The sequence below is a fragment of the Aquarana catesbeiana genome, linkage group LG07 (genome assembly GCF_042186555.1).
Source record: "Aquarana catesbeiana isolate 2022-GZ linkage group LG07, ASM4218655v1, whole genome shotgun sequence".
NCBI classification, from domain to species: Eukaryota; Metazoa; Chordata; class Amphibia; order Anura; family Ranidae; genus Aquarana; species Aquarana catesbeiana.
Window position 1 is genome coordinate 42140008 of NC_133330.1, and position 27245 is coordinate 42167252.

Below are 27245 nucleotides of genomic sequence, written 5' to 3' on the forward strand. Positions count from 1 at the left end.
AAGAGGGGAATTCCCCTCCTTTTACATACATCTTAAATCTGAACTCTTGCCATAAAGGCTTGTAAAAAGTAGTGATGATATCATCACTATGCTGCATGTAACCTGTGCAGAGAGCAAAGCTGTGGGAGGGGCCCAGCAGGCTCCACCCACTACAGACTGCCTGCAGAAAACAACAGGAAAGGGCGTAGACAAGACCAGTCACCTTCAACAAGGAGAGAGGGCAGTCATAACCGGTCTTTATTACAGGAAGCTCCTGCACAGCAGCAAGAGGAAGTTTCACACTGGATAACTGTATAGACCTAGAATAAATATAAGAGGGGTCTTCAAAAAGTTTCCACAATTTTTTATATTTAATGGAGTTAAGAAAAGTGCAGAAACTTTTTGAAGAACCCTCGTACAAAGCACATAAAGATTAAAGTAAGAATACACATGACTCTTAAAAGTGATTCTAAAGGCAGAAGGTTCATTCTATGCATTCAGATAAAAAAAACCTTCTGTGCTGCCCCCCCCCCATACTTACCTGAGCCCCATCTCAATCCAGCGATGTTGCACGAGAGCCACAAAGTCCAGGGACTCTCCCTTCTCATTGGCTGCTGTCAGTGAGCCAATGAGAGAGAGGGGGTGGGGCCAAGCCACACAGAGCAGCTGCTTGGCTCGGGTGCCCCCATAGCAAGCTTCTTTGGCAGGAGGAAGGGGCCATGAGAGCCGGGGAGGGACCAGAGAAAGAGGATCAGAGCTGCTCTGTGCAAAACCACTGCACAGAGCAGGTAAGAATAACATGTTTGTTATTTTTAAACAAAAAAAAAAAAAAACAAGACTTTAAAATCACTTTAAGTGTTCCTAGAACACTATTGCTACCAATCAAGATCACCCTAGATGGCAAACAAAAGTTTAAATTGAATGGTGGGATTGAGACACTATAGAACAGTTCTAATGAACAACAAATAAAAATTTTGACAAATAGGCAAATTAATAGATTCTTATTAGGGAACTAAGAGAAAATCTGGCGAGGTGGTGATGGGGCGACCAATGTTTAGCGTTTAGTTGAATATCTTTCTAAAAAGATGGGTTTCAGTGGTTTGTTTAATGATGATGAATGTCAGCTGGCATGTGGAAGGAGGTTCTAGATAAAAGGAAGCAGTGCAGGGGAATTCCTACCGGTGTGAATGAGCTATAGAGAGAATGAAGTTGATGAACGGAGTGAATGTATCACATTTGTGTAAGCCTGGACAGTTGAAACATAAGGAGGAGTCAGAGGCTTCACGCCTTCCTTGTAAGCCTAAGAGCGAGCAGAATACGGGACCTCTTTACCAAGCCTGGCTCCGCCCTCCCTTTCCATAAATAAAATAATAATAGTACATTTCAAATCTCCCGTTTACACGGGGAAGCACATTAGCGATGTCTCTGGGGTTTGGAGCACAGCAATCAGTTAAGGAGATAAATAATCTGATTTGGCATGACACTCGCTCTCCTCTCTTTAATTTGTCTTACACAAGGAAAATTATAATTAAATCACTCAGAGTAAACCCCTGAGTGCAGAGGAGGGGGAAACCAAACACACAGTTTGGCAGAGCTCTCTAGTAGAGACCCAACTTCCCCCCATGGTGCGGGGAGAAGATATTTATCAATATTCAGTGGCGTTAAAAGATGAACAGCGCTGCGTGATCTGCAGGGTGGGAGCCTCCGCTACCAATCAAGGCTTGTTATGATCCCTTCCTTTTCCCATCACTGGCGCTTGGCATCATTAGAATTCAACTCTTGGCGTGTTTAACATGCTTTGAATTTTTTTTTTTTTCCTCCTCCTCTCCTGTCCCCTCTCGGGCAATTTAATAGTGTTTGTTGTGCTGATAGTACACACTTCTACTCAGTGTATTCTAGATTCCACAATTGCCAGCTCTACGGGAAGGGAATTATGCATGGGTGAAAGTGCTCTGTCTAAGCTCCTACGCTACTCTGACTGCAGGCTAAAAATGCTTGGCTGTGTTATGCTGATCATACATTGTGTAATAATTGCAAGTGATCGGAGGTGTAGCGATAAATCTTTGGTCCCAAAGCAAGAAAATTATAGCATTCCTGACCAAAAAAAAGAGAATCGGGCCAGCTTTTACCTGTAGTTTGCAAAGTTTGGAAGCAGAACGATTGGACCTTGCAGGAGAGTTGTAAAGTGTAGGGTGACACAAAGCGAATGAGGCTGACTTCTGGGAGAGTCACCGATGCTTCTTGAGCCCAGAGAAAATCATTATACTTTATCGGTTTATGTTAACATAATTTGCATTTTTACATATTTAGACACCTCCTCTCTCATCATTCTTGAGACCTTTTGGTTATTTCTAAAGCAATTTCTATTGTTTGCATATTCTGTTAAGTTACTATTTCAATAGATCTGTAGAACACCTTTTTTAAAAAAAAAAAAAAAAGACCCAATTCTTGAGACCGGAAGACAAAAGTTATGTATTCAGCCCTTTCTCCATTAGGGGAATATGAATACAGAATTTTGTTTTCATATTGGCCTCTTATGACTCCTTGACAAGCAGAACTAATATTGAGTGAGGAAGTTCAGCAATTTCTATTGTTTGCATATTCTGTGAAGTTACTATTTCAATAGATCTGTAGAACACCTTTTTTTTTTATTTAAAAAAAAGACCCAATTCTTGAGACTGGAAGACAAAAGTTGTGTATTCAGCCCTTTCTCCATTAGGGGAATATGAATACAGAATTTTGTTTTCATATTGGCCTCCTATGACTCCCTGACAAGCAGAACTAATACTGAGAGAGGAAGTTCAGCATTAGAAGGTATTTAGGGCTTTGATTCCTGTTTTAAGAGGATGTGCTTATCATCGTACTGCTGCTCTGTCTTTGTCCAGTTAGCAGACTGAGGATGGGGTCCTTAACCAAGCTGTAATGTCTAATTGTCCTAGAGATCAGGGACCTGGCAGCAGGGGCGTTGCTAGGTGTACAAAATATCTGGGGCTAGAGCCCATGGCAGCGTAGTAAAGAAAGTCATGCGCTTGGGCGGGCATACACATGTAATATACGTGTGTGTGTGTATCCCCAGAGAGCCCCCCACTTACATTAGGGTCCCCACAGAGCCTCCCCTTTTAAAATCGGGGTACCCAGAGAGCCTCCCCTCCCCTGCAGAGACCCCTGCAGAGACTCGAGGCTATGAGCCCCAGATTCTGGGCTATAGCCCCAAAAGCCACCCCCTAGCGATGCCACTGCCTGGCAGTATAATGGGGCAGGCGTGCCTTGATTGCCTGATTGGCAGGCCAGACCATTCACATTAGATTCATATATGTAGTTTTCATCTGCCTGTAGTTTTCTTTTAAGACTGTGTTCACACTGTTGTGCATTGGTGTGGTACGGTGCCATTCATGTTTAATGACAACCCAATGCACTTTGCCAAAGGATATGAGTTGCAGTGCAACACAATACATGGTAAAACACTACCATGCCTTGTGGTGTGCTGCATTACAAAAAGTAGCACATGCACCTTTTTTGATGTGATTTGGCAAATTAATGCACTGTCATAACACAACATGCGTTGACATGTGATATGATGCACATAAAAACTCACTCCACCAGTGTGGAGCCTACAATATAGCACCATACATATGGGTGTCCAAATGGAGTGCTCTGTAAGCTTATCCTTGCCCATAGGGCTGAAATCTGAATGACTTCATTGACTAATTTGCATGAATGAATGCTGAAATGTGTATCACTGTTGATGTTGCAACCCTACTTTGCCTTAATGCCTCCCTGGAGGTGGTGTGCAGTCATGTTGGAACAGGAAGGGGCCATCCCCAAACTGTTCCCACAAAGTTGGGAGTATGAAATTGTCCAAAATGTCTTGATATGCTGACGCCTTAAGAGTTCCCTTTACTGGAACTAAGAGGCCAAGCCCAACCCCTGAAAAACAACCCCACACCATAATCCCCCCTCCACCAAATGATTTGGACCAGTGTACAAAGCAAGGCCCATATAGACCTGACCTCAAGCCGATAAAATACCTTTGGGATGAATTAGAGCAGACACTGCAAGCCAGGCCAAGACATCAGTGCCTGACCTCACAAATGCTCTTTGAGAAGAATGGTCAAACATTCCCATAGACACACTCCTAAACCTTGTGGACAGTCTTCCCAGAAGAGTTGAAGCTGTTATAGCTGCAAAGGGTGGGCCAAATCGATATTGAACACTACGGACGAAGACTGGGATGCCATTAAAGCTCATGTTTGTGTAAAGGCAGGCGTCCCAATACTTTTGGTAATATAGGGTATATGTGGTCCGTTGATTTTTTTTTTTCTTTTTATATTAAACTTTCCCAATGCCAGAGTATAATCAGAGCAGGTCTAAAACAATCTAATCAATAAATCACTGGCCTTTATATTGGATAGCCTTACGTTTTGAGGGAATTTCTGGACATGCACATGTAAAATCTAGCATTTTTACTCTGAATTCAGTGTATTTAAAGCGTCTTGATAAATGAGGATTGTGTTGTAAAAGAAGCCTTCTTTAATGAAAATTCAATACTAAATATTATGTAGAACGATCTACTCCCTTAATGTGCTTCCCCATGGTACCATAATTATCATGTGTACAGTCTAAAAATGAGTATCGTGGCCAATCAATACCTTCTCAGGGGATTTACCAGTCATGGTGACAAAACCCAGATGGTCAATACCTGCAGCTATCGTAAAACCCTTTATTCTTATTTCCACGTGATATGAATTATCAATAGATGTATGTAAATGGCAATAATCTGCCAAGCTGTGCTGTAAGTATTGGAGGACAATTGAAAATTCAGCTGTAAATAACCCCCATTGGTATTGCTAAACAAGGTTTTATTCCATTCTTTATTTCTGTTTTTATATAATGAAACTATATTAGTTTTAGGAAATACATATTTGTAAAGGTGGACACGGATCAGTATTTTCAGTGTATTGTTGAGTATTAAGTTCAGGGTTAGTGTTATTATGATGGAGTACAGGGCTTAAAGCAGACCTTTACCCACCCAACCCACTTCCCATCATTGCATTCCTATCCCCCTTCTCTCTCACACAATTGAACATTTATTAGAAATTTTTTGTATACCTTTTTATTCTGGCATTTCCAGAATTCTCACCTACATGAGGATAATATCCCAGTTACCCACAACCTCCTGGGATACGAACTTCATGCATCCTAGGAAGCCTGGGGTAATTCTCAGTGCATGCATCTCTGTGCATCATCAAGGGGCTGGCTGCAAGATTCTGAAAGAGACAGCAGCCCCCTGATAATATAAGTAAAAAAGATTGCGGCACAGGACCCCGCATGCCGCAGCAGACTGCCAGATCGGAAAAAATTTGGGCTGAAATCAGACTGTGAACGAGGACGCACCGGACCCTGGGCGATGAAGTAAACCCAGCCTAATGCCCTGTACACACAGTCGGACTTTCAGACGGAGCTTGTTGTCGGAAATTCCGACCGTGTGTGGGCTCCATCTGACTTTTTCCATCGGAATTTCCAACACAAAGTTTGAGAGCAGACTATAAAATTTTCCCACAACAAAATCCGTTTGCGTAAATTCTGATCGTGTGTGGACAGTTCCGACGCGCAAAGTGCCACGCATGCTCAGAATAAATTAAGAGACGAAAGCTATTGGCTACTGCCCCATTTATAGTCCCGATGTACGTGTTTTACGTCACCGCGTTCAGAGCGATCGGATTTTCCGACAACTTTGTGCGACCGTGTGTATGCAAGACAAGTTTGACCCAACATCCGTCGGAAAAAATCCATGGATTTTGTTGTCGGAATATCCGATCAATGTCCGACCGTGTGTACAGGGCATAAGGGTTACAGCCAGCACATCACATGGTATTTCAATTCTTGCTGCAGTGCACAGCAAAGAACAATTGCCAGATGCCTTTGCTAGTACCATATAATGTAGGTGCCCTCCAATGTCCAGAAAGAGACAGACTCTGGCGGGGTGCATATATTATTATTATTATACAGGATTTATATAGCGCCAACAGTTTACGTAGCGCTTTACAACTTGAGGGTAGACAGTACAAATACAATACACTTTAATACAGTAGGAATCAGAGGGCCCTGCTCCTTAGAGCTTACAATCTATATGTGAAGGAACAATAATGAGTATCCTTCTACAGTATGTAGCTGGATAGCACTGCATATAACATATCTGTACACACAACATACATTTACTACTAGTGTTATAATAGTAATTTCTCTGCACTTTTAAATAAAACTTTATATCAATTGCCAAGATCTAGGTGAGAATTCAAGTGTCTTGAAAGGATAGCTAGCGGGTAGTAGCGCTACATTGTATTTAATACCCATAAACTATATAAAGATATTAACCACCATTCTCTTAGATTACCTTTAGTTCAGTTGGTGTACGTATACATATTAATAGTAATATATAAAAAAAGCAGAGTTCATTGGCTCCTGGTTGACTGTTTGTACACGCCGTTTAATAAAATCGAGTAGTTAGCGTGACATCTGCTCTGCAACACGGAACATATTAACTGCAGCCACACCTAACAAACAAAAAATAAGCCATTTGACCTTTGTACTTTGGAGAGCCCATATGAAACGCCAATACAATTTATGTCCTGCTTATCTTGCTGTGTTGACATAAACATATGGACGATATTCTATGTCCACGTCAGGAATTTAAAGAGATAATTGGCTAGGTAATTTATTTATCTTGTAAGCCTTTTCTTTTTCCCAGTAAAATAAAAATGTATTGCAAGAGACGCATTTTATGTCTTTCCATTGTAAAAGAATTGTAAAATTATTACATATGTAAACAACATTCTGATTGTACAGAACATGGTGAATATACTGAAACCTTAGGACTGCAAAGTAAAGATATAAAAAGAGAAATATAAGACCATAGAATCCAGAGAACTCTAGAAAAAAATATACCCCCATTCACACCTGTGATTTGTTGCATGTTTTTGCCATTATATACAATGATGCCCATTCATACTTGAACGTTATGGTGCCACTTGATGTACATGAGCTTTTTCTTGGGGCAAAATCATGGCTACGGTTGGAGCACTTGAAAATGTGCTCCAACTCCAAAAATGTATCCTTCTAGCACCTCAGATGGTAAACAAAATGGAGGATTCAGGAGTGTCCATGCTGGATGTGGAGACTTGCATCTGCCTAGAGAGGGCTCAAAGAACCCCTACAAACCAGTGATGTCTTATACAAGAGCCATGGCAAGCAGAGGGCCTGGGCAGAAATTGGTATAGCGGACATGGATCCAAAAGCACAAGACCCCAAAATACCGTACAGAAACACCTGGAGGTAGATGAGAGGATGACAACGATATGTGATGTTGCAGTAATACTGCTTTGTGTCGGGCAAAACATAAATACCTGAAACTTGAAAACACATGAAAAGCATGCATTTCACATGAAAAAAACAGGCAAAAAATGCATCAAAATCATCTGAAAGTGGGCATGCTCAAGTATGAATAGGGACTTATGTTTGCCTTACAAAAAGTCAGAAACAAAATTTATGGTAAACAGCTTGTTTGTTTAACATGAAAATCAGATGGACTTTAGATTTAGAACATGTTTCAAATCTTTCCAAAGGACTCGAGTCCGATTGAAAAATCTATTCGTCTGTGTGCTAGTCCGACGGACAAAAAAGGACGCATGGGCAGCTATTGGCTACTGGCTATGAACTTCCTTATTCTAGTCCCTTCGTACGTCATCACATTCAAAGGAATGGACTTTCGAACAGACTTTAGTCCGTTCGTGTGTGGGCAAGTCTGGTCGTTCAAATGTCCGTCGTAACTCCGTTGAAAGACCGTCGGACGTTTGATGCTGAAAAGTCCGCCTGTGTGTACACGGTTTTACTGATAGTTGTAATTAAGCTTACACTACTGTAAGCATAAGTTCAACTATCAGTTAGTGTCCATCCTACGATGGTCTGTTCTTTAAACCTATAGGCGGCAGAGACGATATTTTAGGTGGGAATAAAACCCAACTGCAGGCAGCAGCATGCTTATAGTTTTGAAGTTTGTATTAAAGATGAATCCAGGTATGGCAATCATTACATGATTACATAGGATGAGCTTGGACCACTATAAATATGTATGTGCCATACCTGTGGAAGCTGGAAATCACAGTAGTGGGCACCAATATTCCAGTGATCTCCGCTAGCTTCCAGGTGCAACCCTAAATGGCTGCCCTGCTGCATTAGCACAAGAGGTTGCTTGCTTGGCAAGGCGCCATTCAGTGAAAATGGAAAATTGCCATACCTGGAATTCAGCTTTAAGTGTTTATCTCTCTGATCTCTTGATTTCTTTAAAAAACAATAAAAAGACTCCCCTTGGTTTTGCAAGACAGTGCAGCTACCATTGTACTTCTGCCCCCCCCCCCCCCCATGCTGGTATAATAGACGCCAGCACTGGTGTCGTGTCTCTGCCCCTCTGTGTTTGGCTATTTACAAAATTCCCAATCGTGGCACCATTACGGACTGTGTTTTGTAAATGGCTAAGTGTCTACAAGGCAGAGACGTACTGTGCGGTGGAACTAAGCTTTAAAGCTTTTTAAGGTAATCACAGGTGATTTCCTACACTGAAAAGGTAAAAGCTTAATATTAGCTCTATAGTGAAATGGTGGCGCCCGAACCCGGAAAGGTGTGTATCAACCATCTGATCCATCTCAGCATTGAAGCAAAGAGCAGGTTGAGTGTGTCTTGACTTCTGTCATGGAGGCTGTTTTTAGCTTTAGTATTAATCAGATCACTGACTCGAGTAAAGCCAGAACTCTCAATTTATTTTCTTGTTTTGGTCAGTAAATCTGAAAGATTTTCTAAGGCACTGGATTGCCATGATAGCCAGGCAGAGTGGCATTTTCAAGGGTGACTTTTAAGTAAGGGGAAACTCCAAAGTAAAGAGGACTTTAATGGGGACTCGAATGTAAGGGGGACTCTGATGGGCTAAAGTTTATTTGAAATTTCTTTGCTTTGTTGTACTCAGGGATTTTTTTCAGCGGCAACGCAGGGGAACCCCGTTCCAGGACCTCCAGCACTGAATGTATGTAAAGGCAAGGGGTGCTGGCGTACCCTGCAGGGTCTGTTGATACTGGCTGCTGGAGGATCTGCTGTCACTGGAGTGGATCTATTTTTGCAGGGGGTCTATTGTTTCTGGGGAGATCTTTTGTTGCGGGGGTTGGTCTTATGTTGCTGGGGGGGGGCCATTGCTAGCAGGGATCTACTGTTGAGGGAGGGGTCTATTGACGCTGGCTGCAGGGAGATTTGATGTTGCTGCCGGGGGTCTTTTGTGGCTGGGGGGTATATTGTTGGAAGCGGTCCATTGTTGCTCGAGCGATCTGTTGTTGATGGGGGGGGGATCTATTGTTGCTGGCTGCAGGGGATCTCTTTTACTGCTTTTCTTGTTATCACTGACAAATCCCATACAAATTACTTAGCACTACAAATGTTACTTGGTTCTGTGTTCTCTAAAAGAGGGGCGGTACTGGGAGATGGGTAGGGGTTGGAACCAAGGGACGGTGCTCGAAGGTGGGTAGAGGGCGGAGACAAGGGGTGACTCTGAAATGGGGAGTTCCTGCACCTATGAGTTCCTGAGAAAAAAAGCCCTGGTGGTACTGAAGATTTTTTTCTGTTGTATACTGAATTAAAAAAAAAAACTGAAATAAAACTTATTTGTAAATTTCAATTTGATTTATTAATCTAAAAAACAGTAATATATGATTTGGCCCTTGTACTTAAAAGTTTGTAGACCCTGACATACACAGTTTGCCCTGTTTTATACATATTTATCACGCAGTGTCTTATTATTTTCTTTATCATCACCCTGATCCCATTCTTTGCTTGGTACAATTTTTTACGTATGTTGTTTTTTTTTCTGGTTTGCAAATTTGCCAGGCCGCGATTTTATTCCCTCCAACCTTCCGTGCATGTCTATTCGAAACAGTTTACACAGTGGTCTCTTAAAATGTAATTCAGACGTAGAGCACAATTTCCACATCACAGGTGGCGTTAATATAGGCCAGTCCCCCCTAGGCTCTTGTCGCCACGAGTCGCGCAGCTTGTTCAGTGTTTGCCTCCATATGGCGATCTGTCCCGTTCAGAGGAGCTCCGCTGTAAATAGCTCTCCCTTTGGGTCCTGTGGTCACTGTAGTGAAAAAGATGTTAACTCTCGGAAGCCTGCAATCCAGCCGCTGACTCCGTGTGAGCTCCCGTGTTTAAATTACTGTACGCTTGAAGCGAAATGACAAATACATTTTAGTCTTCCTTTCCAATTTTTTTTTTTTTTTAAGAGCTTGTAACAGTTGACTGAACCAGCAGGTTCTTAGCTGTTCCGTTCTGTAACATCTTTCTCACTGTGCATAAGACAAATCTTTCTGTTTACTCAATTAAAATGGAAGGTCGGAACAAACAGCTCCTATATGCTTTCTATAGGTGGGGTTAATCATTAGCCAGGGTAAAGAAAAGAAAGAGGTTTGTTAACTAGGGAACAAAGATAGATATTTTAGTACACAATCCAATGACCTTGATTTTTTTTTTTTTTTTTAAAGACTAATGGGCAATGTTTTAAAGGATAAGGTCATTAGACGTTGTTTATGTTTAAAGGTGTGAGCATAGTAAATATATTACCTAGCTTTTCTTAAAGTGAACTTGCCATTATAATTCACACAACACATGAATGAATAGCTGTGTCTTAGCATTACTAAAATGAGTATTTTGAATAAAATAAAAAGTTCTCTCTTTTGCAATTACTTGGCATTTTTTTTGTAATGAAGGATAAAGGTCTGGAAAATAAAGTTTTTGTGGAACTCCAGCCAAACTTTTAATTTTTTGAGTAAGCAAGGAAGGCTTGGAACTTCGGTTGTGTACATAAGGGCTCATGCACACAGACATTATTAAAGTGGAATTCCAGGCTATAGCTAGCTAATCTTAAAGTAAAGCTAAAGGCTTTTAAAAAAAAATACTAAATATGTTATACACACCTGCTCTGTGCAATGGTTTTGCACAGAGCAGCCCCGATCCTCTTCTTTTTGGGTTCTCCACCGGTGGTCCTGGCTCCTCCCCCCTGCTGAGTGCCCCCCCAATAGCAAGCATTCTGAGCCTTATTCTTGTGAATGGACATTGTCCATTCACACACAGAGCGTGGCTCGTCCCGCCTCCCACTCTCTCCTCATGGGCTCATTGGCTGTGATTTACAACAGCAGGAGCAAGTGGCTCCTGCTGCTCTGTGTGCCAGTGAGGAGAAAGAAACCCGGGAGAGCCACTGATCTTGCGCACATCGCTGGATCAAAATAGGGCTCGAGTAAGTATAAGGGGGGGGGGGGGCTGGGGGGAGCTGCACCAAGAAGGTTTTTTACCTTAATGCATTAAATGCATTCTACCTTTTAGAAGCGCTGTCTAACCTGTCTAACCTGTGTAAGAAAATTCTGTATACTTGACTATTTTCAGGCTGCTCCAGTCTGGTCATGTGATCTCCCCTGTGTCAGCCAAGGTAGAGAAGAGAACGCTCGACAATGGTTGGCAATGCCTGGGAGTGGTGATGTCACCCCTAGGTTTACTATACCCCATTCGTTGGCAGCGCTCCTTCCTCTCCCCTGCAACCACCGCTGATGAACATAAGGAAGACAAATCATATGACTGGACTGGAACAGCTTGAAAATAGGTAAGTATACTTGCTTACACAGCTTAGTTGGTATAGGTGTTAAGAGGGGGGAGGGAGCAGCTAATGTGAGTTAGTTATATCCTGGTTATATCTACTCATATAAACACTGGATATTACTGCTAGAAGCTGGCAGAAGGGTCCCGAGTAAAAAAAAAAAAAAAAAAGCAATGTATTGGTGTGTGAACTATTTCCGTTTATGTGCATACACCGCTTAGAAGCGTACATGTGTAAATTAATTCTAGGGACAAGAATAATCTTTTAGCCTCTAGAATGAATTTACGTGCATATGCAAATTCACACACGTAAATTATGGCAATACAATTCTCCTGGAATGTGGTTTTTGACAGTTTTTTTCTGTCCCTGGATGCTGCTTTAGAATACACATCCAAACACCACAATGTGCTTGAACACGTTGGGTATAGTGGAGCTGTGTATAGAGGGAAAAAAAGAAGCTATACGTCTCTAAAAACAGTGCTTTTTTTTGTGCCCCTGTGCCAAAAAGTATATATAAAACTTTTTTCTTTTATTTTGCATAGAATAGGGAATGGCTAAGGCTTCTTTCACTTTATTGGTACTGTTGTGGTGGAATGCTTTTCAGACGGCAGTATATCAGTTGTGGTATAGCTGTTGCTGTCATGCATTCAGGAGGTGTTACTTTTTTCTTTTTTTGTTTACTTTTATTTTAAGTTACTGAATGGCAATTTTACAGTGCGGGACTGTACCACAACTGCAAGAGGAGCGTTTGACTCACAGTTGCAGTGCAACCTCATTGAACTCAAAGAGCAAGTTTGACAGGCGGTCTCGGTAGGCGGCAAAATTGTGCCTGCGCCTCCTGTTTTTTTTGCATTCCAGCTGCCTGTCTCAAAGAGCCCTAAGACCTCAGTTTATTCTTTACTGACTGTGTCTCATTGAAGAGATTTTCCTGCACTTCCTCCCCCAGAGGCACAATAGAAAGTAAGAATTGTAACTGGAAAAGGTGTCCTCCTTTTAAGATCCCCCCTCACCTTCTGTTGGGGCAACTCCAAAGTTTTCTTCTATTTATTTTTTATTTATTACAGGTACTTATATAGCACCGTCAATTTACTCTGCAGTTTACATATATATATATATATATATATATATATATATATATATATATATATTATACATTCGCATCAGTCCTTGCCCACAAGGAGCTTACAATCTTAGGCCGGCCATAGACGGAACTGGCAGGAAAGGGCCGAGATATGAACCATGTATGGCCAGGATGAATGTACCCAAGTTAATCGAACAATTAACTTGGGTACAACCAGGCTGACAGATTTTACATATGATTATCGCTAGCACTATACTCTACTGGCGGATACAGCTTCCCCCTCCCGGAGAATACAGTGGATCAATGAGAGGGATTCCCTTGTCAATGCTGACTGTGCTGATGGGGGAACCAAGTGAACTTTCGTGAAACTTGTGGTTACAGGAAAGAAATTCGCCCTGTGTTTGGCCGATCTAAGGTCCCTAACTTATATTCATACATGCACATACTAGGGCCAGTTTAGACAGGAACCAATTAACCTAGCAGCATGTCTTTGGAGTGTGGAAGGAAATTGGAGTACCCACAGGAAACCCATGCAGGCACAGGGAGAACATGCAAACTCTCTGCAGATGATTGGGTTTCAAACCGATGACCCTATTGCTGCTAGGAAGAAGTGCTAACAATTCTTGTCATTTTCTGTACCAAAGACAGTGTTCACCAGGACATGCACACTTGTTATGAAGACTTACCACTCTCCATGCTGGATTATATATTTGCTTTATATTATGGAAAATATAATAGAAGGAGCTGGAAATCACAAAGGTGGGCAGAAACGCCCAAAACTTAAATTAAAACATTTAAGAAGTTAGGCGCTGCCTTAGCCCCCCAGGCTTCACCTTGAACTCAAATATCAATTTTGGGTAGGTCGGCCCTTTAATATAATTTGATATGTAAAAATATACACAAAAAAGTGTAAAATTAAGTCCATGCTACCTAAGAGGTTGCCTGTATATTTACAAGGAAACAACTGGATATATGTGTTATTGCAGAAAAATAATATTCTATTTGAAAATCTCAAAAATAATTGTGGCCGCATGACCATTTGAGAAGCTTGGCAAGTCACAACGGTCCTGTACAGGCAGATTTTATTTTGTGCTATCTTTTAGAAAGACCTTAAAATAAATAAGCTCACATCATCCCATTCCGTTAAAGCAGAGGCTCCCTCCCTTCTAAGGAACAACAGAGGCCCGAACTGCAGCCTGTAGAGAATGAACGATCTGACACATGTTGAATTTATCCGTAGATTTGTGAGTATGTGTCTGGCGATGGACAGTGTAGAATCCAGTGCAGCCCCAAAGGGAGAGTTAAATCACACACAGAACAGTAATAGATTATTAGGAGTGTATAACTCAGTTTATTACGCTTTTTTTCTTATTTTCTTTTTTTTCTTGTTGTTTGCTAAACGTGTTTTTATATGTAGGGTCACAATCTCTAACTATAGCTGTTTGGTTTTCTTGGAACCCTTTGGCTGTATTTTTGGAGATCCCTGAAGAAATAATAGCTTTACTAAGAAATTAGATTGTCCCTGCAAAACTCAAGAATGATTCCTTCCCTTGCAAACCCCCACTCCCCCCCACCCCATCTAAATATGGTTCATCAGTCAGTGCAGAAGGCCTGTCTGTCTGACAAGCACGTGCTCAGGATCAAAGCGTCTTATGACTTGGATCAGTGCGGCTAAATCACTAAGTATCGATTGGGAGATTTCTGATGAAGGGTTAACTCCTCCTTGTTACCACAATCCCTTGGATAAACTTTGTGATTTATATTTTTAAATTATCAGTTTCTGATTATAAAAGGTGTATGGCAATAATTTTAAGAGGGGTCATGGTAATTGTATTGTGTAAGATGTCTGTAAAGGGTTCTCATTTATCTAGGTTTTGATATATCTAATAGTAGCTGGTCATGTTCAGCCAGACTTGAAGATGTTCCACCACTCAATCCAAGTGGCTTTCTCCACTCTGAGTGTCTGAAACATAATCTAGCATTTATAACAAAAATAGCAAATGTTGGGTTATGTTTCTGACTCCAAGGGTTGAGTAAGCCACTTGGATGAATGGTAAGTCCACTTCAATGTGACTAATTACTACTAGCTATATGATGATCATTTTAGGGGACTGATGTCCTTGTCAATAGACGTAAAAAGTTGTAAATATGTATTTTGGCTTTTGTTCTGCCAATGGAGGAATTATTAGAAGTGAACTGGGAGATATACAGCATGAGCTGTGGGCAACAAGAAACGTTTATTTTGTTTTTTCTTATATGTGAAACGGAGATGTAGCTTTCTGCACTGGCCACAAGCCAGGATGAAAAGAGGACAGGGCTTAGTGTATGGTGGACAAGGCTTTCTGGGCGTGCAGCTGTGGCACTTTAATTAAATATTATCTGCCAATTAAATTGTGCTGGAGAGTCTGGCTCCACTGCGATGTCCATTGGCTGCTACAGAGGAGCATTGCAATGGCACAACAGGTGTGTACGGAGGAACTTAATTGTATTGCTCCACCAAAATATACCAATGCATAAAAAGGCTCTCTCAGCATTAGCACACCTTTTATTGAGTTTTGCTTAATGGCTGTACTGTATGTCTCATTACTTACTGCTGTATACATTTTACTATACAGGGTCTGTGTTAGGTGTGCTATGCTTGCCATGAACATAACAACACGATTGTTCAATATTAGAATTTTTTTGATGAAAGAAATGCATCAATAGGTGGTTCCATCCATAAATGCTCACTTTTGTAGAAAAGGACCTATTTGTTTTGGTAAACTATGTGATTGAATTAGGCTTTATCATTCTTTGCCTTTGTTAGGATGATTGATTACTTTTTAAGATTGTAAATGATTTAATCTGTATTAATGGCTGTGTATGACCAGAAGGAACAGTTGAAGTACAAAGAGGGACCCAGAGAGAGGACATAAAATAGGATCTGCCTTATGAAAGGCTTTTGCCTTTGTTCCTACTTTCTCTGTAACTTGTTCAACCTGCCCTTCAGTTCCTCAATACATTAGTGCAAGTAAGGTATCTCACCAATGACCTACAATGGCATACATAAAATATTGTGAAGAGTTAATTGGTCATAACAGGCTGTTAATGCATTGCAAGTGCTGTAAACTTCAAGAGCGAGCAACAATGTCATGTCTATAGTGGCAGATGCCCACCAGTAGCTCTCAGGGGAAAGATTTATCTGTCAGATGAGGACATTTCCCAAATACTGGTGTTCTCCCACTAAGCTTGTGTATATCACCTTCCTCTGCACTTCCTTTGCAAGTTTTTGGAGTGCTCTGCATTTGCTTTGCAGAAAGACATTTTGTGCCCAATCCTCGCCTTATAGGCTACCATAGACATTAGAGGATTCAGGTAAATCTCCCTTGGGCATTTATACTGGCTGCCAGGTCCCTAAAATAAAATGGTCACATCATGGAACAGCTCGTGGTTGACATATAAAGATGGGTGGCACTAGTGCACCAGACGATACCTTCGGTGTTGCAATTAGACAAGGCTTTCTAACATATGTATTTTGTATTCTGTCAACAAGCCTTGAATTGTAGTCACCATTAATAGCTTATATTTAGAGAGCTTTTTAGCTTTTTAATGACAGCAGCTTTCCCCCTTTTCAGATATTTGTTTAAATTTAACTTTTTTCTTACATGGTGTAGACTTCTGGTTGGAACCTTGACTGGTTGTGTCTGCTGATACCCATCAGGACTGGATTATCTTTTGATCTTGCCAGACATCCAATGTTTAGGGGCACCTTTAGGTATACAGTAGCAGAATACATGACATATTATTTCTTCTCTTAACATTAACCTATATGGCCCACATGTATGTGGATATCACTCCAAATAACCTGATAAGTTCAAGTGTTTCCAGTGAAGGGTACTGCTAATACTCCAGTATACAAAGACATTTTAGACAATTGTGCTCTTCCAGCCTTGTAGCCAAAGTTTGAGGAAAGGCCATTTTTATTCTACCACCACTGTGCTCCTGTGCACTGACCTCAGCCCTACTGAACACCTTTGGGATGAATTGGAACGCCAATAGTGAGCCAGGTCATCTCATAGAACATATGTACCTCACCTCAGAAATGCTCTTTTGGCTGAATGGGCACAAATTCCTACAGACAAACTTCAAATCTTCTGGACAGGTGTTTTTTTTTTTTTTTCAGAAGAGTAGAGGCTGTTAAAACTGCAAAATGCATATTAATACCAACAGTTTTGGAATGGGATGTCCAGCAAGCTTAGAGGTGTAATAGTCAGCTGTTGGTAAACATTTGACCATATATTGTAACTTAGAATATGAAAGTATACCAAAATCTGTATCCACAAATAACAAATTCTTCTAAAGCACAGTCCTCCAGCTCTGGGCAATGAGTTTTCGCTGAATCTGTAGTTAAGGTGAGGGCTCCCTTGAAGGGGTTAAAGCTCAGGTTGGTTACTCATTATACTAGCAGGCTGTTTTGATGTAAAGTGTGGTGTATACAAAGCAACACAGGTTCCCACTTGTTTTTGCTTGCTGAGCAGCTTCATAAACAATACTTGATATGCAAAAAGGAAGTTATTTTTAATAACCTTGTTCCATCTCGGCCTTCTCAGCTCACCCCAGGGATTCTGTATGTGTTTATTTGTTCATATTTGCAATCAGCTTGTTGATGATCCATTAGTGAATTTCGTATATGTAATTTCTTTTTTTAGCTCCCACGAGGACTACATGCAGAATCACCCCTTATATGGGCACGGTGTATGCAAGTGGCCGGGCTGCGAGGCTGTGTGTGATGATTTCCCATCATTCCTTAAGTGAGTAATCTTTTATGTTCTTCTCTGTACAGACAGAAAAGGCCTGTGTCTGTAAGAAAGCTGCCTGTGTTGCCTATAGCAACCACAAAAAATTCTAAAATGACTATAGATATTCAGCCTGGTTGAGCAATTGTCATAGTGCTTATGCGTACTGATATGCTCCCAGGGTCACCTGGTGGGGATCTCAGGGGAATTTTTTTCTAGTGATGCTTACGTTAAAGGTGCACTCTGGTCAAACATGAAGCTTTGAGATGCAAATGGGGAAACATAGCCAATCTTCTTGGGTCTTGGGCTTTTTACATCCAGGCCTTGCTTTTTTCAAGGAAACGCTGTTTGTGATGCCAAAGAGCAATTCCATACATACAGAAAGCTTGATATTTGAAAGTGTTAGCCACTAATCTGACCTAGGATGACAGAGATCACCTAGGATGTCACCACTATCTTGGAAGTACCGGCATCCCAAGTGAAGATGAGAATGTGATTTGGAATTTTGAATATTGGTGATACATGGAGCACAGTGAAAGGAATTACACAATACAGATTTGGGAAGCAGACCCTCCTGCAAGTGAGATGCCCCCCTGGAATGGATTACGGAGTCCAGAGTAATTTACATTTAGGGGATTCTAAAGCTTGTTTTTTTTTGTTTTATTTTAGAGGATTCTAAAGCCTAATAGGTTTTTTTTCATTCAACCCAGCGTGGTTGAGAAAAAAACCAAAAAAAACCTGAAAGCTCCGATCAGAGCCAATGTACTAACGATCTGATGTTAGTACAGTGAACTCCCCTGATGAGCCTTTGTGTTCTGACAGGGGGTCAGCCACTCGCCAAAACACTCTGATCAGCGCTCTCAGCCATTTTTATATAGCACTGACACTTTTCACTCCAGTTTACATATATTTACATCAGTCCCTGCCTTCGAGGAGCTTACAATCTAAGGTTCATACTGTCACACAATTACCTCACATGCATGCATACACATACTAGAGCCAATTTAGACAGGAGCCCATTACCCTACCAGTTTGTCTTTGGTGTGCGGGAGAAAACTGTGTACCCAGAGGAAACCCATGGAAGTACAAGGAGAACATACAAAGTCATGCAGATAGTGTCCTAGTTAGAGTTCAACCCAAAGACTCTCATGCTGCAAGACAGGATTGCTAACTACTAATCTATTGTGCTGCCAATTTCAGTTGCTGCTTGGAATTGCGCTTTAAAGCGTATAAAGTGCAAGTGCATGCCATCAATTAGCAAGTCCTGCAGCTGTGTGATAGATTGATAGGAGCCCCAAACCCATGGGGTTCTTATACAAATCTCACGTCATCTAGGAAGCTGGCACCTGGCCCCCGACCCTCTTATGCCTTTGCTAGTGGTCAGTTAGGCTAGGTGAAGATTATATAATCTAGGTTCTGGGGTTCCAACTATTCTACAACATAACTAAAGCTACTTGCAGGCATACCACGGTGTCTGCTTTTTGTTTAATAAAGTGATGGATTAGGATATTTAACCCGGACCAATTATATATCCACCTGTTCATGTTTATACATAATACCCAATGTGCTTATCTGCAGAGGATGCTTCACTGCTCATAAAAGTTATTACGTACAACGTGCACAAACATGTACTAACCAATCACATGTCCAGTTATTGCAATTTTTCGGGTATTTTTATAAATGATAGTGAATAATAGCAGCTGGTACAGGTCAGGCGCCTACCATACACATGAGCTTGCTGCCCCACTTTCTACTCAAAATTGAAGTAATAAAATGGAAATACTGTACACACGTGGTACACCTTCTTGTTCGGGTGTTTTCGTTTTTCTTCTCAGTATTGCCATAGTACATCAGGCCATTCTGTAAATCTCTTTCGTAATGTAGTGCTCTGGGAACACCTAAATCTGAGCTTGGGCTGTCATATAATTCTGATTTTGACTAGAGCCCTTTTGCACTTCAATTATACAAACCCCTGATCATTCTGAAAATATGTTCACACCAGACCTCTTGCACACAGGACATACAAACTGCCACTTTTACAGGCATTTGACCCTTTTTTTTTGTTTCGGCCTCTAAATGCACCTCTGTATTAATCTATGTGGCCATGCACATATAGGTATTTCCAAGTGTATTAGAAGAGGAGCACTTGGAGGCTAAAACAAAAAAATCTGTTTTGCATTCAGGAGAGGAAGGTTTGGGCAGAAAAAAGCACTTGACACCCCTAAATGCATGCAAACGTGTGTAAACGCATCTAAACGTATCTAAACTCTAGGCATGTTTTTTCATTCCAGTGGTCAGAAAAAATGAATAGTCTGGCCAATGGAATTATTATTATTATACAGGATTTATATAGCGCCAACAGTTTGCACAGCACTTTACAATATAAAGGGAGACAATACACCAACAGTACAATTCAATACAAGAGGGTTAGAAGGGCCCTGCTCCTGTGAGGTTGGAATGAATGAACACCCAAACGCCTGACGTGCCTAAATGCTCCCAAATGCACCTAAGCGCATTTGCAAAGCGCTTTTTTGGGGACTGTTTTTATGCTGCTTTTTTCTAGAGATGAGCCCGATGTTTGAGTCGAACATACGTTCTACTCGAATGTCGAGTGTTCACCGAATAGAGAACAATTTGGGGTGTTCGCTGCAAATTTGAAAGCCGCGGAACACCCTTTAAAAGTCTATGGGAGAAATCAAAAGTGCTAATTTTAAAGGCTTATGTGCATGGTATTGTCATAAACAGTGTTTGGGGACCTGGGTCCTGCCCCAGGGGACATGTATCAATACAAAAAAGAGTTTAAAAAATGGCCGTTTTTTCGGGAGCAGTGATTTTAATAATGCTTAAAGTGAAACAATAAAAGTGAAATATTCCTTTAAATTTCGTACCTGGGGGGTGTCTATAGTATGCCTGTAAAGTGGCGCATGTTTCCCGTGTTTACAACAGTCCCTGCACAAAATGACATTTCTAAAGGAAAAAAAGTCATTTAAAAGTACTCGCGGCTATAATGAATTGTCGGTCCCGGCAATACACATAAAAGTCATTGAAAAAAACTGCATGGGATTCCCCCACAGTCCATTACCAGGCCCTTTGGGTCTGGTATGAATATTAAGGGGAACCCCAAACCAAAATGTAAAAAAAAATTGCGTGGGGGTCCCCCCAAATTCTATACCAGGCCCTTCAGGTCTGGTATGGATATTAAGGGGAACCCCGCGCCAAAATAAAAAAAAAATGGGGTGGGGGTCCCCCTCAAAATCTATACCAGACCCTTCAGGTCTGGTATGGATTTTAAGGGGAACCCCTCGCCAAAATTTTTTTAAAAAATGGCGTGGTGGTCCCCCCAAAAATTCATACCAGACCCTTATCTGAGCACGCAACCTGGCAGGCCACAGGAAAAGAGGGGGGCAAGAGAGCGCCCCCCCTCCTGAACCGTACCAGGCCACATGTCCTCCACATGGGGAGGGTGCTTTGGGGTAGCCCCCCATAGCCTAGTGGTTGTGGGGGTCTGCGGGCGGGGGACATTTCAGAATCTGGAAGCCCCCTTTAACAAAGGGGACCCCCAGATCCCGGCCTCCCCCCCGTGTGAAATGGTAACAGGGTACAAATGTACCCCTACCATTTCACAAAAAAAGTGTGAAAATGGTAAAAATGACAAGACACGGCTTGGGGACAAGTCCTTTATTAAAAAATAAAAATGTCCCACGAAGTCCATTCATCTTCTTCTTCTCAGGTGGCAGTTCTGAGGGCGGGGCCACACGGTGACATCGACGATTGACCCCGCCCCCCTCTGATGCACGGGGACATCCCTATGGCTTCCCCGTAGTGTCAGAGGGGCGACGGGGTCAATATGACAATAACTTGCATACAAGCCTTTAAAATTAGCACTTTTGATTATTCATGTTTGTGTCCCATAGACTTTAACGTGTTCACGTGTTCGAACATTTTTTTTTTACCTGTTTGCATGTTCTGCTGTGAACCGAACTGGGGGGTGTTCGGCTCATTCCTATTTTTTCCTGTCAGGAGCAAAGATGTTCAGAGGAGCTGGGCAAATGCCCCATGTGCATGAGGCCTTATAGCAGTGAGGTGTATTCAAAACAAAACATGTAACATAGTGAACACAGTAGTGTCTGGTAGCACTGCGAAAGCCCTTCCTTATTTGGTGACAAAGGGCAATGGGAAGATGACTATAAAACTCCGTTTAGGGGGCTGTTCACACTAGTACATTGTGGAAACACACAAGGGTTTAGAGTCTATGCACATTGGGCTTAAAAAAATGCCAGTTCCCTTGGCAGAAAAAAAACGGTCATATAGAGCATTTTTGTGCAGGAGTTTAGGAGAGCTTAGGAGTTTTTAGGAGCATTCAGTGTTTTTTTCTGCCAGAAAACTCCTCTCAAAGACGTAAACCAGAAGGGTTTTTTTTCTGCCTCTAAAAGCTGAGCTTAAAAGAGAAGTTCAGGTTTTTAAAAAAAATAAACATTTATATTCACCTAGGTGGATGCAGCATCTGGTTCTGCAGTGAGAACTGAGCGATCAAACACTGCTCTGAGCAGAGAGCTGTGACTGTCACTCAGCAACTCTCTGGCTCTGCTCTCCCCTCCATCGCTCACTGGAGGGCTGGGGTGTGGAGGGGGTGGTAGGGCCTGGCTCATCCTGTGATCCGTAGAAGTATGGCCAAAAAAGCTTTGGCCATACTTCTCCTTTAAAATATGCTTCTAAACGTCCTAATGTGCATGGACACATAGGATAACATTGAGCTGCTTCTACAGGAAAAAAGCAAAACTCCTGTAGAAGCAGCACTTTTTAAGCCAGTGTGCATGAACACTGAATGCGCAATGTTTACATTGTAACATGCATTGGTTTAGGGCAGTCCATTTATTATGCATGGCCTGCCAATGCACATTAACCTGGCGTGTAGTATTTGTCCTGTTACAGCACATCACAACCCAAATATGGTTCACATCCGTGCATTGGGTTGTGCTAAAATGCTAGTGTGTTGCATTGGTGCATTGGGGTGGCATTGACACTTTAATATAATGCACTAGTGTGGTTAAGTAAGTTAGATAGAGGCTAGAGGTTTGCAAAAAAGTTTTGTACAGTCCTGGAGACTATGAAAAAAGTTTTGTACAGTCCTGAAGACTATGAAAAAAGTTTTGTACAGTCCTGAAGACTATGAAACATTTTTTGGCTAGTTAAAAAATAAGACCGGCGAAAGATGGTTCAGCACGAACCGGCTGAGATTTTAACCATGTATGGGCAGGCTGAATGTACCAAGTTGATTAATTGACCAACTTGGGTACAACCAGCCTGCCGGATTTTACTTGCGTTTATCACTATTGGCTGCTAATATAGCCGTTCCCCCCCTTCCCCCCGTCAGGGAAATACAATGTCTTGGCAGGAGGGATTCCCCTGTCAGCACTGTCTGTGTTGATGGAGGAATCGTGCAAATTTCCACGGGTTGCAGGAAAGAAATTTGCACCATCTATGGCCTACCTAAGTTCACCTTTTCAAGAAGATTAAAATGTGAACTAACTCCAAATATTCTGGCCAACCCGACAGCCTTTACACCATACACCACACCTCAATACACAGCCCTGGAGTGTGTATCCATCATAATGCTCGCAATGATAAGCGCTCATTGGTCAGCACAACCATGTGACTGTGCTGACCATTGAGAAGTGCATCTGAGGCTGCTTCTTCTGGTAAGGTATCCCAGAAGAAAAAATCACTTCTCATTGGTTGGCATGGTCACGTGGCTGTGCTGACCAATGAGTGCTTGCCATTGCAAGCATTATGATGGATACTCACTCAGGGGCTGTGCACTGCAGTGTTTGGTATACAGACTAATACATCGGAAGCATGGGGCACAACAACTGCTATGTGCTGCAGGGTTCAGGGGACTGGCCAGGATATTTGGAGTTCATTTTTTGTGAAAAGGTGAATTTATCCTATAAGTAAGATACATTATAACGAGCAGGGCCCTCTGATTCCTCCTGTATTGAATTGTATTGTACTTGTACTGTCTGCCCTAATGTTGTAAAGCGCTGTGCGTAAACTGTCGGCGCTATATAAATCCTGTATAACAATAATAATAATTATATGTTTTGAGATATGGAGTCAAACAGTATATTATTTTTATGCCCTTCAGTCAATTAGTTTTTTTTGTTTTTTTTACTTAAAATATTTCCTGGATTACATTCGCAATACTCTGAATAATTTTATGTATTGCCTGATTGTTCTTCTTTTTCTCCTATGATACATTTCACCTATTATTCTTTACATTGCAAATTCTAGGCAGACAGTTGATGACCTTAGAGAGTTAACTGCAACAAATAAGGTGTTGTTTGATGTTAAATTCTGCACATTTGAAATGTTTATTTTGTGGGTGTAGGTTTGTTTTCTAAAGAATAAGGAAGTGCTAATTATGAAAAGTTAAGCATACAGATGGTTTTCACCTAGTTTGGGATTAACTGACCCTCCCCTCCCTCCCCACCTCTTTGTTTTTTTTCTTTCCATCATATAAATTGAAATTAAAAGGTATAAAAAAAGTTGAATAAATCTCCCTCGTTTTATATTTTATTATTATTATTTTTTAAGAAAGTGTTGTCTGCATGAAGGGTACCAGTGAGAGCGCTCTAATGTTTTCACAAGTGTTTTTATCATGGTAACATTTTGCTTACTTTAGTTACTTGCCTAAAACTACTTGGAACATGTTAAGAAAACATTTCAAAAAGGTTCCTACAAAGAGGCTTTTGTTGAGCAGTAACTGTGAGGCTGTACAGCTCACAAAGGTGTTAACTTTCAACCCCTTAAGCACTTCCACATGAAATTCCAGGATCGATGTTTGTGGTTTTGGAAAAACAAAGTGTATGTTAAAGGAACCAGGTACACGCTCAAGTAGCATGGAAATAATACATCGTTTCAAACACATTCATCTGCATGTCAGAAATTTAACATGGCAAAATAAAAAAATAAAATAGGCACAGTTTTAAAGCAGCCCCCTTGTCTATATATTCAGCATCTATTTTGTTGCCTATTCCTAGCATTGTCTCCTGCTGGTCCACCATCACCAAAGACAATTCAGTGCAAGTGTCTGAAGGAAGACCTGGGCCAGCAGTAGTGTAGAATCTGAGCCTCCCTTCCATTGCTTTGGTGTGGGGGGGGGGGGGGGAACTAATAGGGAAAGCTGATTGGTAACTGTAAAACCATGAACAGTCCTTTCTTTTGAGTTTTCAACATGGGAATCGATCGCTTATGAAGCACAATATCAGTGTGAGAAGCTTGAGTTGGCAGTTGCAGTTCTGTGACTCACAATATGGTATACTGGTTCTAGGGCCACAAAACCTGATCTGTTTAAAAGTAGTATTACTCTATTAACTTCAACATGTAGTTCAGTAGATAGAAATTTGCAGTCTTCATCACAGGCATCTCACACATTTTTTTTTATTCCTTTAAATTCCTACTCTGGGCAAAACAGCAAACACAATATCCTGGCAATGCCCCCTCACACTGCAAGGATTAAACTCTTAAGTCTGGGGGCTGAAGAAGAGGTTGTATTACTTACCTTCTCCCTGTGTCAGCAGTATCCTTTGATCTGTGCAACAGGTATGCCACAGCCTCCTCTGTAAACTGCTATTGGCCGCGGTTCCACTCCTAACACCGCCACTTGCAATACAGGGTTACCAGTCCTGTACTGTACCTACTGACGATAGGGCTCTGCCCAGAGACCACACCTTCCATGGGGGGAGAGAAAACCACTCCGGAGACAGCCGGAGTGGAAAGCCAGGTAAGAAATATTGCCTCTTCTGCAACCTCCTAGAATTAACAAGCATTTGCAGTGCAGGGGTGGCCTACTGCAAGGGTTTTTTATTGTTTGTTCCTGGAGTTGGACTGTAAATCATATGGCTTATTATGCCTCCTGTGGGGACAGCAAGTTTTGGGAATAAGCTAGCACCTAAATGGATACATCCTACTGATTTAGCTTATTAACTTTGGTGGGCCTACAGGGGCCTCAAGGACTGCAGCCACACCTTGGTCTGAAGCTGAATGAGACCATATTTGTGACCAACTTTCTTATACTTAAAGCCTGGTACACAATATGATTTTTTTCAACCGGGGCTGAAAAAAAACTGTCATCTCCGTTTGGAGCCACTGTACTATGCAAAGTTAGTATAGTGATTACCACTGCTGAGCTGTTATGTCCCCCCCCCCCCCCCCCCGCCAGAACACTCTGATCAGTGCTCTCTGTCAGTGGCTGAGAGCGCTGATCGGGAGTCAGTCGACTGCTGGTTTTCCAGCATGCTCGCCGGATGGGGTGGCCAACACACAGGCCTAATAGCGGCCATTTTTTTTTCTTACCAGTTGATTTCTCCCGACATTCGGCCTGTGTGTACGGGGCTTTAGAGGGGCTGGAGGAGCTCTAAGTGGTTTTGTTTTGTTTTTTTCTAGGCTTCCATTTGTCAAAAGCTAGACACACATAATAAAAAACAGACAGTGAATGTGCCACCTTCATCCTACTGTCCTTTTTAGTAATGGTGGCGGTCTTTTTAATATGTTAAAAATATGTTTTTACTATTTCCTGTTAAATGTGCGTAAAGTATGATTTGGCAAAGTAGAAGCCTTTGCAAAAAAAACAAAAAACAAACAAAAACCAGAAGATCATACAAAAATGCATGGAAGAGAGGTTCCAAACTCTGGGCCAGTTAGACAGCTTGGGTCCACAGACAAAGCAAAAAGTATTATGAAAGTAATATTTTTATTGACTAACTAAAATACACAAAAAACATAAAAGCTTGTAGAACACTAGGCTTTTTATTCAGATGTATTGGTTGAAAAAAGCGTATTATTTTTGCTTTCCCTAAAGGCCATCCTGAATTTTTCTGGGAGGGCTGCAGATAAACATTTGAAAAAGACTGACTAGGGATACATGACAAAAGAAAACTGATATTTAAGGTGCCATAAATGGACAGTTGTAGCTTTAATTGTATGCATATTTATATTAAAAAAAAATAATAACTTGCCCCAGCAGTGTCCTTGTGAAATTAAGCTGTAGTTTGCCTTCTGATATGTAATTCAAGTCCTAATTGGGCATAAGGACCTTTAGGTCATTTTGGCCTAAATACCACACTGCCCTCTAGTGCTCTTCAGAATATGTAACGTATCTGTATCCAGCTCTGACTATAATCCAGTCATTCTGAGACGGCTAAGTGGTTTTAGCAGGGAGTCATGTAACGCTCATCCCCGTGCCACATAGATGGGCATCACGAAAAAAACTCTTCATCTTTCGAGGATGCTGTGCACGATATTTCCGGAGCCTAATTAGAAAGTATTACTTGGAAGACAGGGATCATCTCCAATTCACACATCTATTGACACCAGTGACCAAATTACAGCTATGTCTAAATGTTGGAATTTATTGTTGGCTGTAGTGTCACAAAAGTCTGAGACAGCGATTTCTCTATTCAATAAAAGTAGTTAAAAACCTTTTAGAAAATCCATAATTTTGATTGCTGGTACTTCATAAATGTATAAATGGTACTTTTTAGCTGTCTCTTTAGGGAAAAATGAGTTTTATCACCTGCAGTACCTGGGTTAATGAAATTGTGTGCTGGAGTTCAGCCAGGAGAAAAAAGATGAGATCATACCAGTGCTCAGATACTGGCAACAGGTCTCGGAGAAAGCTCTTGAGATCTTTTTGAGTTATATATGTTATCTTTTTTTTTATATATAT

At 41.4% G+C, this 27245-nt stretch overlaps 1 protein-coding gene across 23 annotated transcripts in view; it reads left to right on the forward strand.

Moving 5' to 3' along the window:
* The window catches only part of FOXP1 (forkhead box P1), a 1122086-nt gene that overhangs the window by 1030796 nt on the left and 64045 nt on the right, over nucleotides 1-27245 (forward strand). For all 23 annotated transcript variants that reach the window (XM_073592053.1, XM_073592052.1, XM_073592058.1 and 20 more), the window contains one exon: nucleotides 17432-17533. In XM_073592053.1, the coding sequence (XP_073448154.1) occupies nucleotides 17432-17533 (102 nt within the window). The remainder of the gene's footprint in view (nucleotides 1-17431; nucleotides 17534-27245) is intronic.